This window comes from Micrasema longulum, unplaced genomic scaffold (assembly GCF_059751315.1).
Source record: "Micrasema longulum isolate JH-2025_06_02 unplaced genomic scaffold, ASM5975131v1 h1tg000529l, whole genome shotgun sequence".
Lineage (NCBI taxonomy): Eukaryota > Metazoa > Arthropoda > Insecta > Trichoptera > Brachycentridae > Micrasema > Micrasema longulum.
The window spans coordinates 82,588-100,058 of record NW_028277726.1 but is presented as its reverse complement, the minus strand read 5'-3'; the positions used below and the strand labels follow the sequence as shown (position 1 = coordinate 100,058).

The window sequence follows — 17,471 nt, the reverse complement described above, 5'->3', positions numbered from 1 at the left end:
AAGTGTGTAACAATAAGAATCGATTGCAACGCGCAGCGGTCAATAGAACTGTTGCAATACAAACAATCCACTGTGATGACAACAGTTAACATACACCACCTCACCTCCACACCTCCACACCACCACATCACCACACCACACGAACATAATAGTTTCACGCTGTTCTGAAAGATTTCTTTGTGCACAACGTTTGCACGTTTTCATTTCTTGTGAGTTTTAGCTGTTTCAATGCAAGTATTTAACATTATATTATAACATGTTTGTTATAAAGTTACATGCAAGTTCATATGAGCCCATTGCAGGTGGAGTAAACCAATTGACCCGGAGCTTTTTGCGTATTTTTTTTACAAAACTTTTTTCATATTTTTAATTAATATGGATGCATAGAATTTGAATAGTCCAGAAACCGCATACGCGCATCAAACTGAATCTGACTTAACTACTCACAAATGAGTAGTTTTACGTTTTGGCCATTAGGTACTCTGTAGACGTTGATTAGTACGCAACTGCCGATTTAAATTCAATTATGCCATGTTGTGTCGTTTGCAAGTGTCAAAGTACTGCTGGGATTTAAAGGGAACACGGTAGGATCACATTTCACGTGTAAGAAGCGAATTCAAAAGTAACATTATTTAAGAATTCGATTGTTTTGCCATCTGTCAGATTGTTAAATAAAATTACGTGGACGTTTTGTAAGTATTGCCAGGGTAGTCGAATTTTTTACCCGGCTTTCTACATATTAGTAAGTAAGCCTTAGTATTATATTAAACGGTATTAATTTACTTAGTTAATAAATGCTCATTTAATGATTTTTTTACGTTTTCCTAGTAAAAGTACCTGTTTTTTTTTATAGTCCGGTCAGTAAATTTTTTTTGTAAAATATAACATAACACACAAAACTATCTTATGTTTGTGTATATTGTTTACTGTCTGGCAACATTAACGGGCCACTTCACGCATGCGCGCAGGCGGGATGTCGGGTAGAGCGGGGGACTTTTGGACACAGTACGATTTATACAAAATTTGGTTCTACGCGCCTTCTGGTATATTTTAAATCTATGCATGGATGTTTCGTACCAGGAAAAAAAGGTTTTTGTATTATGCTGATTATAGAAATGTAAAATAAGCAATGAGTCACTTCCAAAATTTCATTTAGTTCACATCACCTGAAATGGGCTCATATATGGAAGGTTTTATGCAAAAATGTGTCAAGCCACATAATCGAAAAAAATGTGTTAGTGTCAGAATCATGATTCAAGTGATATTCTTACTATATGTTTTAAATATTTGTATAAAACCACTTACCGACTTTTCTATGTCTAATGATTTCGAGACGTACCCGTCTCTTCGTCGGGACACCAATTAAATCAACATGCAAACCAACAAACAAACTAATTGAGTAAAATGTTTGACGCTTTGAATGCTTTAAATATTAATGATATTCTTACTTTTAAAAATAGTTTTATGAGTTTAAACTTAGAAATTCTTTGTAATAGCTCAATCACGCAACTGGTCTAAAACCGACGGTAACACTGCGTTAATATGCTTAGCGTATTGTTGCGAATGAAGATCAATATGTGGCTTACGTGATAGCAATATTGCAAAAATGTGTTAACCCCGCAAAAGACGCCTTCTTTGTCAGAATTAATTTATTTATACATTTTTTTATAGACTTTGCCCAGCTAACTGGGACATACCCCACTCCAAGATAGGCAATTGTCGACAAGCTCTGTTTATTACAAATGGCAGTTAACTTTTTGTAATTTGGGGGTTCGTATTGAAAGTAAATCCTAAGGTCTTTTTAATGTCTGGTTTAGAATATGAGCTTTTATTAAAAAAAAATTTTTGTTCAAAATCTTCCACAACAATAATAATAATGGTTTATTTACGAATATTACAATTTCTTTATCTATTACATACATTTAATCATATTAACATGTAATAGATTTCTCTGGATTATGTCTAGTCTACCTAACTATATAAATATAATATATTGAACATTTTGGGTAGTAACATTGTTGAAAAGATTTTGCGTTATTCTTTTTTCAAAGGTAATTTAAGGTGTTCTGTTAACATATTCAATAATCATTATTTTATTGCACTTATTTCCAATATAATTTAATTTTACCCACTTTTATTTTTATTATTATCGATATTTGTATGTAAGTCCTGGATATGATTGAGCAATTGTTTGGAATTGAGAACGTTCTCAAAGAGTTTCTCTGTTGGTTAAAATATCAGCTAGTCAAAAATATCAGTTTGAGGTAAACCATATAAATAACTTTATATTTTATATGTAATCGGTTTTCGGGAAAATTATCTATTGATTATTCTCCATTCGAAAATCAAAATTTCGTATGAGAACTTCGACAGTTATTTTTGATGATACAAAATAAAAAAGTACAGTACTTACTATCTTTACTGCTATCTGCTGCTTTTGGAGGGTCATAATCGATTTTACATTTAAAATTTAAAGTTCATTTTATTAAATTATTGTGGTGCTTTTGATGGTAGATTAGTTAGTACACTTCTGCTCTTAGTCAATGAACGTATTGATAAATATTTTTAATTTAAGCATTTTTTCAACTTAGTGTTCGTAAAAAAAATGTAAGTGAATTCGTGTTTAATAGTCTTCATTCAACAAAACAAAAACAAACTATCACGCCGTTTCAAATCATAGTAAATATTTGTAGGCAGAGAGGGTAGAATGCCATCATGCCGTCTTTGCATACAGAACTCGCTTCCTCTATCTTACATATTCTCATGCACGCAAGCCGATTATTCATGTCATCGTCAAGCATTTTTTAAATTTGGTCATGTTATGCCTCTCTCGGTTTTCATCAACATTTGCACCATATATATTTTTATCCGATCTTTCACCTCCATTCGCTCAACATTTAAAAACCAAATGTCGAGATCCGTGCATTATGATAGTCTTTATTTGTTTATTTATTTCACAATTTTAAAATGTAGAGAGGTTCTTTGTTTCAGATCCCGATTAGCTAGGAAACTCTTCTCTAGGCACGACCTTCTTTTTTTACATTTGTTTTTATCCATTAAAAGATGCTTAAACAATTAAAATAAATAATAATAATAAGAAAAAATTAAAAATAAATATAAACTATTGTAGAAAACATACCGATAATAATAAAAAAATATTTATTTTAATAATCCATCAACAGGTTTAATCTATTTGATTTTTATTTTTCTCGGGCTCGTGTTGTGTTAGAGATCTCGGGTTCGATTCGCTACATGGTTGATATGAAATATTAATTTTAAAAGGTGTTACTGTAATATTTTATACTACCTCGACTGGCACCTGAGCTTAAGAGTGATCATCTTACCTTCATGTAACAAAAATGACGATACGCTGCGATTGGTGTACCGATGCAGTGCCCTGTGCACCATTAGGTGCGGAAAGAGAATGATGATGATGGTTTATATATTATTTCACATCTGTCTTTTAATTTTTTCATTGTAATAAGTCATGGAGCTTTATGTACACGCTCTATTAATATCTCCTCTGTCTAACCATGTTGCTGGCTATGACTTATGGATTAGCTTTGAAAGTTTACACTTGAACAATAAATTATATATTTATGTGAAGACTTCGCTAACTCCCCTTCCGCTGTTCAAGTTTCACAGTGTCAAAAATTAAAACGCGTAACGAATTCAGAGATATCAATTTTCATTTCTACGTATTAATTTAATTTTCCCCTTAGAGAGCAGCTGATAAATATTATAGAAATAATAAAAACACGTCATTCCAAAATACGAGATTAGAAATATTGTGTTATTTTTCACAATTTTTTTTTGTGTAAAAAAAACGTGAAATACAAAATGAGAAATTCACATTTTACTATGTTACTACTTCGTTTTTTAATTTCATTCGTATTGTATGTAGCGGGAAAGAGAGCTAATATTGTTTATTGCGTAAGAGTGGATGCATAATGGATATATGAGAAACGAACAAACTTACGAATCAAAATTAGGACAGAATAAGGGCTCAGACTGCTTGTGATTAGAGGGAGTTCGTTTTGCTTTTTTTTAATTTCAGGTTTTTTATTCTTTACCTGGTTTTAATTTAACTTTAATTCGTTTTATATTATTTAAAAGAAAAAAATAACTGATATTTGAATTAATATGCTTTGTCAGTTTTCTTTTAAATAATTCAGTTTTTTTCATTTATTGAAACTGTTTTATAAACCGATACATTTTTTTTTATACAAATGATACATAAATGCGAAAAGTGCAGAAGAAAAAAACGAAACGAAATACAACACCAAAAAAGAAAAAACCTCTTGTGAGCGTTAAAAATATTTTTGCCTGTAAAAGAATAATGTTTTTGTGCAGCAATAGGGAAATATCACCTACTACAAATACCGATACAAATATGTGAAATGGATTTAGAATAATTAATTGTTTTCTCGAAATCAATATAGATATTGTGGGGAAACGTTTTCATACATAAATGTAAAAAAGAAATTTAATAAAAATGCGTTGCTAGAAAAACGCGGCATGTTTAGACTTGTTAGTTGTGACGTCAAGATTAGTGACAATTGTCTAAACCAGTTTGAATGGTTCAAACAAATCAACATGAATCGTGACGTATTAGGGGCGTGGCTAATGGAATGAGTTTTTGCGGGAATTTTGAAATATTTTTCATGCTACTAATAATAAGTAAAAATTTTTTTTTTTTTACTGGACGGGATTTCAGACCTTTATTTCATTTTTTCCCTATTGTATTGCATCTATGTAAATTACAATTATTTTGATATTTCGGAACATGACTAGTAGTGATTTCTCCTTCTTTGATAACTTGTAGTATTGAGGTTCTTTAAAATAGTATGTAATATCAACTTTTGCTTCACAGAGTTCTTTAAATACTCAATTTAATGGAGATATCTTAGGTTTTTGCAAATAATTATTTAAGCGATATTTGCAACAGAGAGAGAACGTTTTTGAGAAGGGTATTTAATTCTAAGCTACCATATTACCTTTTCAATAAGGTTCCAGTAAATTTTATAATATTATTGTTCAAAGTAAATTGTTATTTCTGTTTTTCTTATTTTACGGTCAACCTTCTCATTGCAATATTTCAATTTACTGTCTTCATGGCAATAAGCCCACCAATTTAAATTACGCCTAAAATAATGAGCACAATGTTAAATAAAAATCATATATTCACCTGCAGAATCTAACATACGCTAGCAAAATTAGATCTAAATACTAAAATTATACAATGCTGACATTAGTCCGTGTCAACTTTTGTTTTTTCAACGTGATTTATACAAGTTTTAATATTGTGAGTCGTATAAAACATTATTCACAGCGCATTCGGAACTGATTCATTGTTGTGTAATTATGTGGACGAAAAATATATATCACTGCTTTAATATAACAGGGTTCTATGCTAAATTAGGGTATTTTAACGTTTTCTCAAGTCTACAAAAACGTAAAAATAACATTGACTCCATATTTATGTTCAATCTACTGAATGGCTTAATTGATGTACCATCGTTACTGGAACAAGTGGCATTCAATGTTCCAATCCGCCGGTTGCGAAATAATAATGTGCTGTTCCTTGATCAACACAGCACAAACTATGGCTCGCATGCACCCAATGTCCCGATTGTGTCGCATTGTAAACTCGAGACAAGATCTGGACCTTTTTGGTGACTTTATAGATTTAAAAATCACTAAGATTGATCGGATCTTGTCTTGAAGTAGTAATTTATATATTTTTTGTCCTGGTTTTAATTTTATTTAGTTGTATTTTATTTTATTAGTGCCTGTATTTATTATAAGAAATTGTATTTACCATCGTTAGAATGGACTGCATAAGTCCGTCAATTATATAAATAAAATAAGCGCATTATTTTATAAGTAGTAATTTTTCAAATACATAAAACTTCTTTTTAATCTGTTTCGAAATAACGCTGTCTAAAAATTAAATATTTTTAAATATATAAATACAACAATATGTAATAATAATTATAATTTTACTGTTAATATTTTTAGATTCCCTGCATCGCTATTTGACTTACTCAAACAAACAAACAAACCACCACACCGCTTCCCCGTTAGGGTAGGCAGAGAGGATAGAACGTCACATAACTCTATCTTTGCATACAGATCTCGCTTCCTCTGCATTAATACATTTTCTTTTGCACGCGCGCCGATTATTTCGACTTTTGACTTGTCCATCTTTAAGTATTTGTTGGATTTGGTCATGCCATGTCTTTCTTGGTCTTCCTCTATTTCTGCATCCATCAACATTCGCATTCGCATCGTAAATATTTTTAGCCGTTCTTTCGCTGTCCATTCGTTCTACATGTCCAAACCAACGCAGAGCTCCTTTCTTGATTTTGTTGATAGTGGTTATCTCAGCCTCGCATAATGTACGGATCTCAACATTTGTGCATCTATCGTACATAGTTTTACCACCTATTCGCCTTAAAGATCGCATTTTGACAGCATTCGGCCATCCTCAAAAATAAAATAAAAATGTGAAATGATTTCTTAAATAAGGGTTTAATTATTTTTTGGTTAACTGTTCCTAATGTTGCTTTTACCGGATTTTTTTGTTCACGCTGCTCTAAACTGCTATTTAGAAAAAGTTTAATTTGTGAAACGGTTACTCTTACTGTTACTTTTTTTAAATAACCGAAAATGCCCATCTATACTATCTATATTTAAATATTTTTACTGAATAATGTTTTTTTGGTATCATTTTGAATTTAGTGACTTTCAAATATTTGTTCAAAATTATTTTTATTAATTTTGTGTCATATAAACCATTGTTAGATTAAATTTGAAATGTGTAGACGCTATTTTATTGCTGGATTTATATTAATGGCTGACGTCAGAGTTTTTGTTGAAATAATAATTGTCTCAAAGCTTAGCAAATTAAATGTGATATTTAATGTATTCACTTGATTGGCGAATAAACCATTAAACACGGCCGATTCAATTTTATTTATACTGGAATACATTATTCCAATGTACAGAAATATACATTTATACAAAGTCTCGATAAAGAAAAACGTCTTTATTATTTCCCTATCCGCACCCAGTGGTGCATAGCGCACTGCGTTGACTGCAAGGACCCGGGAGTGACCTTTGATATCTCATTAATGTTTCATAGTCACATTGCCAATCTGAGCTTTCAAGATGTTGGAATTTGTGATTCACAATTCTAAACACTTCGCAGAATTGAATACCATCAAACTTTTGGAAACAACTTTCGTGCGTAGCATTCTGGAGAGTGGTGTGGTGGCCTGAAGAAGCCACTTACTCACTAATGGTTGAGAGAACACAGACATAAGAAGATTCTTCGTTACCTCTACATGAGATAGTATCGATACTACGCATTGCAGTACCCATCATTGTTCCTTTTAGGTATGCTTACACAAGTTTGCGGGCTAGAAGGAGAATTTCCTTCCTTATGATGGCCTTTAAACTTCTGAACACGTTAATTTACAATCCCAACATTTTGGAGCGCATAAAATTATATGTACCGAGCAACTATTTTAAGAGTTAGGCAACACAGACTATTTTTTTTCCGGAATGCAGGACAAATTTACCGTTGTTGATGCCTGTGGGGAGAATCAGTTGAACAGCCTACCGACAGGTTCACCCTAGGGAGGAAATCCAGCCAGTCTGCAAGCATTTGGACATACTCAAACATTGTTGAATTAACTACCTGGTAAAAGAAGAAGTATAAAAATTGGAAAATTGTTTTCAAGCGTTGCCTAGTAATTTGGTTCAGCCGGATGAATCTCACCCGCGTGATAAAGGTTTCAGCTCTTTTACTTCACAAAAGTCAACAGATGGAAGAGTTGAGGAAATGTGGATGTTCAAACATGGGCAGAATAGTGAATGTTACACAGTGTGTAAAGTGGCCACTTAAACCAGCCAATGACAGGTCACAAACCCTGTAAATGCCTAGACTTCCATATTACCTTCTCCAAAATGTTTTCCCTCTCTACTGAAATAAATTTAAACATAGTATGTATGTGTAATGTATTTGTGATTGTGTGAGGGTGTATGTGTGCGTGTGGACGTAACGTATTGATCACAATCGACTATCGGTTGTTTAAGTGTATTTTGTTAGATCGTAAATCCCGCACTAACTCAACTAACATACATACATAAACTCTACTTGTCGTATTGTCGGTAATGCACTTTGTATTTGTAAACGTTTACAACGCGGGGCCGTATTTAATATTATTAAAAAAACTATTGCCCTAACCTCCAAAAACCCAAAATCACTCGCAAACGAGTGGAGGCGTAAAAAAAAAAAAAAACCTCCAAAAATATGTTCCGGCGAAATGTAGAATTTGGTTTTACGTGTGAAATTAATATTATATTTTACAACGACTTTGCCGGGAATCGATCCCGGAATCTGAGGTATGACAAGCTTATCGGCCAATCTAACTAACAGTAAAACGTTTGTCCATTTTGTGAGAGAATAGGTGGAAAAATGTAAGGAACTGGGTAAAGGCCTCTTTTCTTCTTCCTAGCGCTGTCCCAACTCATTGGCTGGGTAGGCTGTTGGGGTCGGCTCTTCTCGTTCTCAGGCGTATCTAGGCCGTTTCTCGCAGGATTTTGGAACATGAAGTTATCCAGGAGTTTTTTGGTCTTCGGGAAGATCCATAGACATTGCCTTATTTACTGTATGGTCAGGTGGTCTCCATATTATGTGGCCGTACCATCTCCGCTGTGTCTCTTCCAGCTTACTGTTTATTTGAATCATAATATTTTTCTAACTGTAAGTAGTGGTGCACAGGTTACTGCATTGGTACTTCAATGAGTTCAGTGTAGTTCAGTATTCTTACATGCAGTAAAAAATAAGGAATTTAATTGTACGGCGAGGTTTCTCGAAAATATATTTAAAAAAATAAATTAACATGAACTACCTTGAACTACGTCGCATGTTCTCATGAATCAACCAATGATGGACTGTTACGATTGATTTCCGATAATAAAGCATAAATAAATACATTTTGGAATGGATTTTGGGTCGTGAGTAATGAACGCCACGGACTTCAGATTAGATCAGATCAGGTTCGGATCCCGGTCTACAACAACTTGTTTCCTATTTTTTAACACGGTTTTGTACGACTAAAAGAAAACGCCTCCAAAATTGAATTATTTGGGTAGGTATATCATAAAAACATTAATGAATAGAGTTAATATTTTTTAAAAAATTAATACTTTTCCAAGTTCGAACCTGTTCTGTTGTGAAGTCCGCGAATAAAATAATAAAGCGTCGATGAATCGAATCGGGGAAAATGTCCCTCCGGCACGGAAAGGCCATACCACGAACCTGTAACGGCAACAAAGTGTTTTGTCGCCAGTTACCAATGAGCTATGGCCCGAGTGATTGAAACTCAACCTGGAGATGACGTCATATTTGGACTCAAACTTACAAATACATACATATATTGCTTTGTACAACGTCACGCAGACAATGTATAGGTTGATATTGTGTTCCCGGGAAGAGAAATTTCAAGTTGTTATTTTAAAAAAAATCATGTTTCGTTAAGTTTGTTCATAAAGATCTTTTTTTTTTTTACTTTGTATCATAAAATAAATGTTGTACATCAACATTTATTAAGAATGCATAATTTTATAATCTTTTTGTTTCCTTCGTTTCCTCTCGTAATTCGTTGTGCAATTCGAAACCCCAGTTAAATTAGTTTTAAAACATTGTTTTTCTGCTCATTGCTAGCCTTATCTTTTTTCGATTTTTATTCTATATTATTTAAAAAAATACATACACATATTGTACTTTACAGCACACCAGCTAAGTACAATGTATTAGATGTTAGCATCGGAAAAAAGCGAACACAACTGGATGCAAAAAGAACCAGTTAATATATTTTTAAATGTTTGGTTGACACGTACATATTTGTCAGATACTTCAGAAACGGAGGACTTATTTGAGAAAAGAATATAGTTGACTAGCCATTATTTATTTATTTATTTATTTATTTTACAGAAACAAACGGTCGACAATGATATAATAACATAAAAAAGATACGGTTTACGGACATGGTTTATGTTTTTTCATTGGTTGTTCTAAGTAATCGCACACCTTAATACTCTCCGTACTGCTTTTGTTAAAATTTCATAAATAATGTCATTTGAAAGTGTCACCTATTTCGATTTAATTAAGTACATAGATACTAATATATTTAGATTCCTTTGTAGCCCCTTTTAAAAATATTGCTGCGTTAACAACGCTGTCGACTTTCTTGGGTTAAGAATGGAAGAATTTGGGATCACCAACTGCAATGATATTTTTGCATAGTGCTGATAAAATTTAGTAAGAAGTAAATAAGGTAGACTGTCGGTAGTCACCTCTTCACCGTACCTACTGAATGGTTACTTAGTAATACGTACTGGCCGCGTAAAGCGCACGCGTACAATGTACGCTGGTGTGTTATTGGTTCTTGAACCTCTTATTGGGATTTTTATGGCGGATCACATAGCGGGAAATGTAATAAAATGAAGGATTTCGCTATAAACTTATTCCGGGCGGCCGCTGACGACCTCGGCGCGTATGGGGGAGCGATGTCGGTGCACGCGTGCGCTTGACGATGCCGCCATTTTGTGTACTTGTCGAGTATTCAAAATATCCACTCCGATGTATAACTTTTTTTGAAATGCTTATTGGCATTGACATTTTTTTAATTCTATGAATCGCGGTAAAGTTGAGTTGGTACTATTTAAAGATGTCTCCTACCACTGCTACACATAATTTCTGATGATAGGCACTGCAATGCGATCCGGAAAGTCGCCAATGAGTGTGAACGACTCACAACACAAACCCGGTAAAACTCAATTTCAGTCTGAACGCCCGTGAAAATGAAACTAAATATCATTAAATATTTGTATTTTCAAGACGTACCCATCTCTTTGTCAGGACACCAATTAAACCAATATGCCAAACCCACTATACACCTTCACCATAGTTGTGGCACAAAAACATAAAACCAACACGACATGCATTTTAACAAGCAACCCTTACACGCACTGATTAGGTTATGAAAATATTTTATGTTGTGGGAGAAATAGTTAAAAAAGGGGATGAAGGGAGGGGCGTGAATTTAATAGGTAAATGGTGACCATTACAATGGAATGTCGTATAATGGGCTATATTGAAAGAACGTCGAACTGACGAAAAGACGGGTACGTCTCGAAACCGGCAGACATGGTTAAGCCGGTTAAATGGTTATATACAAATATTTATTAACATCTATCATTTATTTTAAATTTTGTAAACGGCGACTTTAATTGAATTTAACTCTACTGCTTTAATTGCCCCCTTTGCGAGTTGGACAAATTGTATGAAGGGCTTCTTTTTGATATTATGATTTTTTCTTATGACCAAATTGGAATTACACAAACAGTAGAAAGACATGTTTATTAACCTGTATAATCGATTTATAAAAATCCATTACCATTTTTAGATTATTATCATTAAGTCTACCGACGCGGCGCCCTTCGTACAAGTCGTCAAAAGATTAATTCCATTGTCATGAAATGAACACCGCTAAATCAACTTTATTTAACATCCTTTTAATTTGGTGGTCGCTACAATACTTTTTTCTTCTTCTTTCAGGTACTCCGATCAACAGACTCCCCATCATGGCCAAATCGGTGCTGGACCTGTTCGAGTTGTATAACCTGGTGATTGCTCGCGGTGGGCTGGTCGACGTCATCAACAAGAAGTTGTGGCAGGAGATCATCAAGGGTCTTCATCTACCCTCCAGCATCACGTCTGCTGCCTTCACACTGCGAACACAGTAAGGACACATTTTTTTACAAAAAATACCGATATACGGACAAGCCGCGTGTTGTGCCGTTTCTTCGTAACAGAGGCTGAAGATGATAGAACCCTCTATCCTTGCACTTTTGCTACCTCTGTACTCAATCTTCTTCGACTATTCCAACTTTCCACATATCTATTGCAATTTTAGTATTGAGATTTCCATGTTGTCTTCTTCATCTTTTACATCCATCCACATTCGCATAGCATTTTTTTTTGGTTGTTCTGTTCTTTTGCCATATATTCACCCCCATTTCCAAATCATTGCTACACATCTTTCTTTCAATGCTTGCTGCTGCCTGTATTCTGCATAACTTTCGACAGTTATGCACCCGATAGTTATACCACACATTATCCTGTGTCATTTTTATCAAAATAACATTAATGTTTAAAAATTAAAATGTATTTAAAAAAAATAATTTTGTTAGTGAAAATTATTGGTGGGAGTTTATTGAGACAAGTTGTGGTCCCGTGATTGTGTCTCCGACGATTTTCAACGACTGTAAGAAAATGTCCTCATAATTTTATATTTAATCTTTATTGTTTGAATTTTTGAAGATCCTCACAACTTTCTACCTGTTTATACTTAAAAAAAAAAATTTTTTTTACTATATTTTACAATGTTAAAGTTTTTTTTATCACATCTTTCACCTTGTATTTTACTACGTTTTTTCTTTTTTTTTTCTTTTCTTTCTACTTTCTAACTTTCTACTCTGTTTATACTTTTTTTTTTTTTAAAGTATGTTTTTTTACTATGTATATTATAGTTTTTTTACCACATCTTTCACCTTGTTTTTTACTATGTTTTTTTTTCACTACGTTTTTTTTGCTATACATATATATATATATTTATATGTTTATTTAACTATGTCTTTTACACTGTTTCTTACTATTTATTTTGTTTTTACTACGTATTTTACTGGGTTTTTAAATATGCTTTTTTACTATGTATTTTTACTACATTTTTTACAATTATTTCACAACGCCTGAAAACAATATTTCTTTTTTTAAACCTATTTTTGAGATCAGTTGGTTTCATTACAATATTTTGTTTTTATCCAAATGTTTGTTGACAAAATGGGGGCCATAATCAAAAAAAATACAACAGAGATTTTAGATTAGAATCGTCAAATTTGTGGATTTGAGTGCATATTTTGTATCATTCTTCTTTCATTCCTCGCAATCCATTTATGTATGCGAAATGATTACTCAATGTTACGAATTCCTTAAATAAAACCCGTATATTTATCGGTTTTGGTTAAACCTTAACCGCTTTTCAATCCTTATTTCGAAATTAAACAAAACTCATTGTTCAGCATTCCGTGTTTAACATATAGCTCATTTTTTACACTTGACCCTTTTTTTCGTTTTGTTCCGCTTTAGCCCATACTTTACGGCCGTTATTAATATTCGAAAGCCCTTTTACAACTTTGGCTCTCTTTATTACTCGGAATTATACATTTAAAATTTGTATTATTATAGTATTAATTTATTAATAGGTTCTACTCGGAACTTCGTTATCCGGCTCGGCGTCGAGCTGGACAGGCACGGATCAGTTTACGAGGCGATCGAGGCCCTAGGAATACATTAAAATTATAATTTATTGCCGACAGACACAAAGGAAGTAATAAGAAAAGAAAAATCGAGTCCAACTTTTGATGGAATTATGTCAGCCATGTTTGATTTGATTTCCTCGGCTTCGCTATTCGAATTTATTGCTACACACGATTCGCCGAAAAGGAATCGTTTTCAAATTACTAACTGGCCGTTAAATACCCTATTTAGTTTTTTTTGATAAATTCCGGTCGTCACCTTTGACCAAAATATAATTGGTGATTTTCAAAACGTTCATTGGTATAAAAGGCAGCATCAGAAAGAGAATGAATTAATATGTATTTAAAAATAGATTTTTATGTACCTTAAATGTATTTGTTAATTAATAATTAGGAGTTAAATTGATCTTGTACGCAACTATCTAAAAATTACATAAATAATAATTATTTCCACATAATTATGTTTTTTTAATTACAGCCATATCCTTTATCTTGACAGAACTAAATTTTTGTTTCAAACACTTGATAGTTGAAAAGGCTTCAGAATATTTTTTTTTGTTTTAATCAAATCGGGTTGTGGTCCCGTGGCCAGAGTCTCGGACTCACGGATCAATGGTCCGTGGTTAGAATCCCACTCTACCCTAACTTGATTCCCATTTTCTAATAGTGAGTTATTTACAACTCGTTGAAAATGGCCCTCAAAATTAAATATTTGCGTAAATTATAAGATCGCAAATGTTTCTTTTTATTAAAAAAAAAGTTTATAATGAATTGTAATAATGCAGTTAAGAATTAAACAGGTGGTAAAGCAGTTTTAAATTTATGCTTTTTTACCCGTGGTTCACGAGGAAAAATTATATGTATCCTATAGGAGACAAGAAGGCAATAAAAAAGTTAAGGGTATTTATACAAAATGACACTATATACATTTTAAATCGGTAGTATAATGTCAACTTGTCGGCCTGTGGTGTAGTGGTCAGCGCGTTTGCCTACCATGCGAGAGATGAGAGATCTTGGGTTCGATGCCCGACATGGTTCATATGGAATGTTTATTTATAAAGGTCTTTTCACACCAGAATATTTCACAGTCCCTGGACTGGTACCTGAAGCGTAAAACTGATCATCTTATCTTCATGTAACAAAAAAATGACCAAGATGCGCTTCGAATGGTGTACCAATGCAGTGTCCTATGCACCATTAGATGCGGAACGGGATCCAATATACAATAATTTTTATATTTATTTATAATTAAGTAGTTTTAGTTTTTTTAGTCTTTAAACATTGGTATACAGCTTGCCCACCACATAACGCTCACTGCATCTGGGGACATAAGTCTCCTAGGCCTTGCCTACATACACAGAAAAGGTGCTCGTTGCCGAACGAGAAAAGCTGCCCGAAGGAGCTCTCTGTAGCCTTAGCATCTTTGTGCTGAAAGAAGGTAATCCAGAAGTACATAATATTCACTTCATTGAATTGAGAAAAGAGGGAAATGAAAGAGGGAAATGAAATGAACTGGGATTAAATTGATTGGACATGATCAATTCGCCGAAATTATTACAAAACTTTTAACAAGCCTTGAAATTATTTTTGGAAGCCACTAAATCTGTAGATCCGACAGGACCTGTAACAGGGCCGCGGGTAGTAGCGAGAAGCTCCATTCGCTAATCATAGAGAGGGGGGAAGGATGTGTTCAGAAGACTGATTAGGATATTCACAGCATCACGAAGGGGAATCAACAATATTGAAAACAAATAATTTGACATTAAATATACCATGACCTGATAAAAACTGCGTAGTCCAGTGATCAGGGATAACCTAATAAGATTTTAAGCGCTGACGGAGCGAAGGAAAAAAAAGAAAGGTAACCCCTTCCTGAAGGGGAAGATTCCCGCCGCGATTGCCAAGCATCAAGAAGTGCATTTAGACACATTTGTTTAAATATTTGATTGAGACATTCCTTCAGTTGGGAGTAGACGGACACCACCAATGACTGAGGAACGCTTTGGAAACGCTCAGGAAACATTGGGATACCTACAACCATTTATGATATAAATACCAAAATCTCCGTCTTAGATCAGGTTGAGCCATGTTAGGTGGAGACTTACCTAACTGGAGGATATTCCGTATTTATTTTCAAATGCACCAGTTTTATATACCTAGATTCCCTAGCAATAAACATGTTGGTAGGTAAATGCAATAAATTTACAAATAAATAAAAATAAAATACAAGTTTGACACACATACATTATTTGGAGTCGTAACAGAAAACGCCAAATATCACCTTTGACCATTTGTGGATTTACAAGTTAGGATGACGATATGTTTTGCCATATTTCACATCCAGAACTGTATTCTTCATACGCCCGGAAACAGAGAAAAAATCTTTTGGAGTAATTAAGACTTATCTTCTCAATGACATTTCGGATATTACGGTAGATTTATACTTACTTAAGATATTTTCTTATCTGTACGCCTCCGAAAGTGTTAAAGTTCCGCCCAGTCTCCTGATTTATGAACAGCCCCGCCCACGAGAGCTACCCGCCCTTAGCATTATAGGTTATAGGTACTCGCAATAGGTTTTTATTTCGCACTCACGGAAATTAAATTTACAGATTGAAAACTAATTTAATATTCGCGGCTTTATTTGAAAAATTTAACAATCCTGATTCTTCTCCAAATTATTAATAAACTAATCAGGATTTAGCGGTACATCGATAAAAAATATGCATGAAAACTTTGCTTTACTTATTGTTTACTTTTATTAGGCAGAGAGGATAAAACGCCATATCACTCTATTTTTGCGTTCAGACCACGTTATCTCTACATTCATACATCTTCACGCGCGCTGATTATTCCGACTTGACATGGCATCATCGAGTATTTGTTGGATTTGGTCATGCCATGTCTTTCATGGTCTTCCTCGTTTTCTGCGTTCATCAACATTCGCATCGCATTTTTTCTTTGCCGTTCTTTCCCCGTTCATTCGCTTCTGCACGTTCGAACCAGCGGTGAACTCCTTTCCTGATTTCGTCGACAATGCCTATCTCAGCCTTACATAATGCACGGATCTCGAGATTTGTGTACTTATCGTACAGAGTTTTACCACACGCTCTGCTCGATGTATATTTTTAAAAATTGTAATCGTTTTTAAGTTTCTAGAACTCCATTCGTTCATGAACTTTGTTACTGCAAGACGAGTAGCTTCCGTGTGTACATGTTATCAACTATCAAATCGTTTCGTTTTAAATTTCCTAAATATGGTCTAGAATTCCAATCGCAAAGCGTGTTGTAATATAAGTCTTATTTGTAGACTATTTAAAAAAGTAAAACATCCAAAACTTTCATTAAAAAAATATATAAGTTAATCTAGATTTCACCCAGTCAATGCGCACTGTAGCTGCAGCACATGTAAGGATACTAATTGTACAGCGCCCTTGAGGTGATTTTTACGAAAACGGCGCTGTGTATATTATCCACATTCATAATGATAATAAATAATGTTTGGTCGCTTGAAAAATTGGACGATTTTGCTGTTGCTTTATAATTAATAGTCAAAGAAGTACATTTTTGATGGATGTATTTGATCTAATAAGTACCTACATTTTGTTTTTCATGGTTGTTTTTCCCTAACCACAATTTAAAGTCGGATAAGATGATCCAATTTTGATAACGCAAAAACGAAAAATGACAAAATTATACAATAGTATTAACTCGAGCCGATATGCCGTAGAGCCGAATATTCATTATTAAGTAGGTTCCAGTCAAATTAATTAGCATAATTTTACTTTGATAATTTTGGAATTATTGGCATGAAAAACATTTCTTTAACTTGACGATTCTTTGTTCATTTTATTTAGTTTCATCGCCGACACAACTTATGTAAATAATTCATCGTGAAGCAACTCAAACGGTAACTACTTCCAATGGAGAATAATCATAATCTTTGTAATACCGCAAACTGGGGTGAATATGCGCCCATACAGTATACGTAACGCCAAATCTATACTTATTGTAAATATAATTTTGTCTTAACAAAAAATACGCTAAAGTTACGTTCTGTCTATGGTAATGTGTCAATG

At 33.6% G+C, this 17,471-nt stretch overlaps 1 protein-coding gene across 4 annotated transcripts in view; it reads left to right on the top strand.

Moving 5' to 3' along the window:
- retn (retained) overlaps positions 1–17,471 on the top strand; it is a 348,336-nt gene that overhangs the window by 314,625 nt on the left and 16,240 nt on the right. For all 4 annotated transcript variants that reach the window (XM_088227703.1, XM_088227701.1, XM_088227702.1 and 1 more), the window contains one exon: positions 11,633–11,816. In XM_088227703.1, the coding sequence (XP_088083829.1) occupies positions 11,633–11,816 (184 nt within the window). The remainder of the gene's footprint in view (positions 1–11,632; positions 11,817–17,471) is intronic.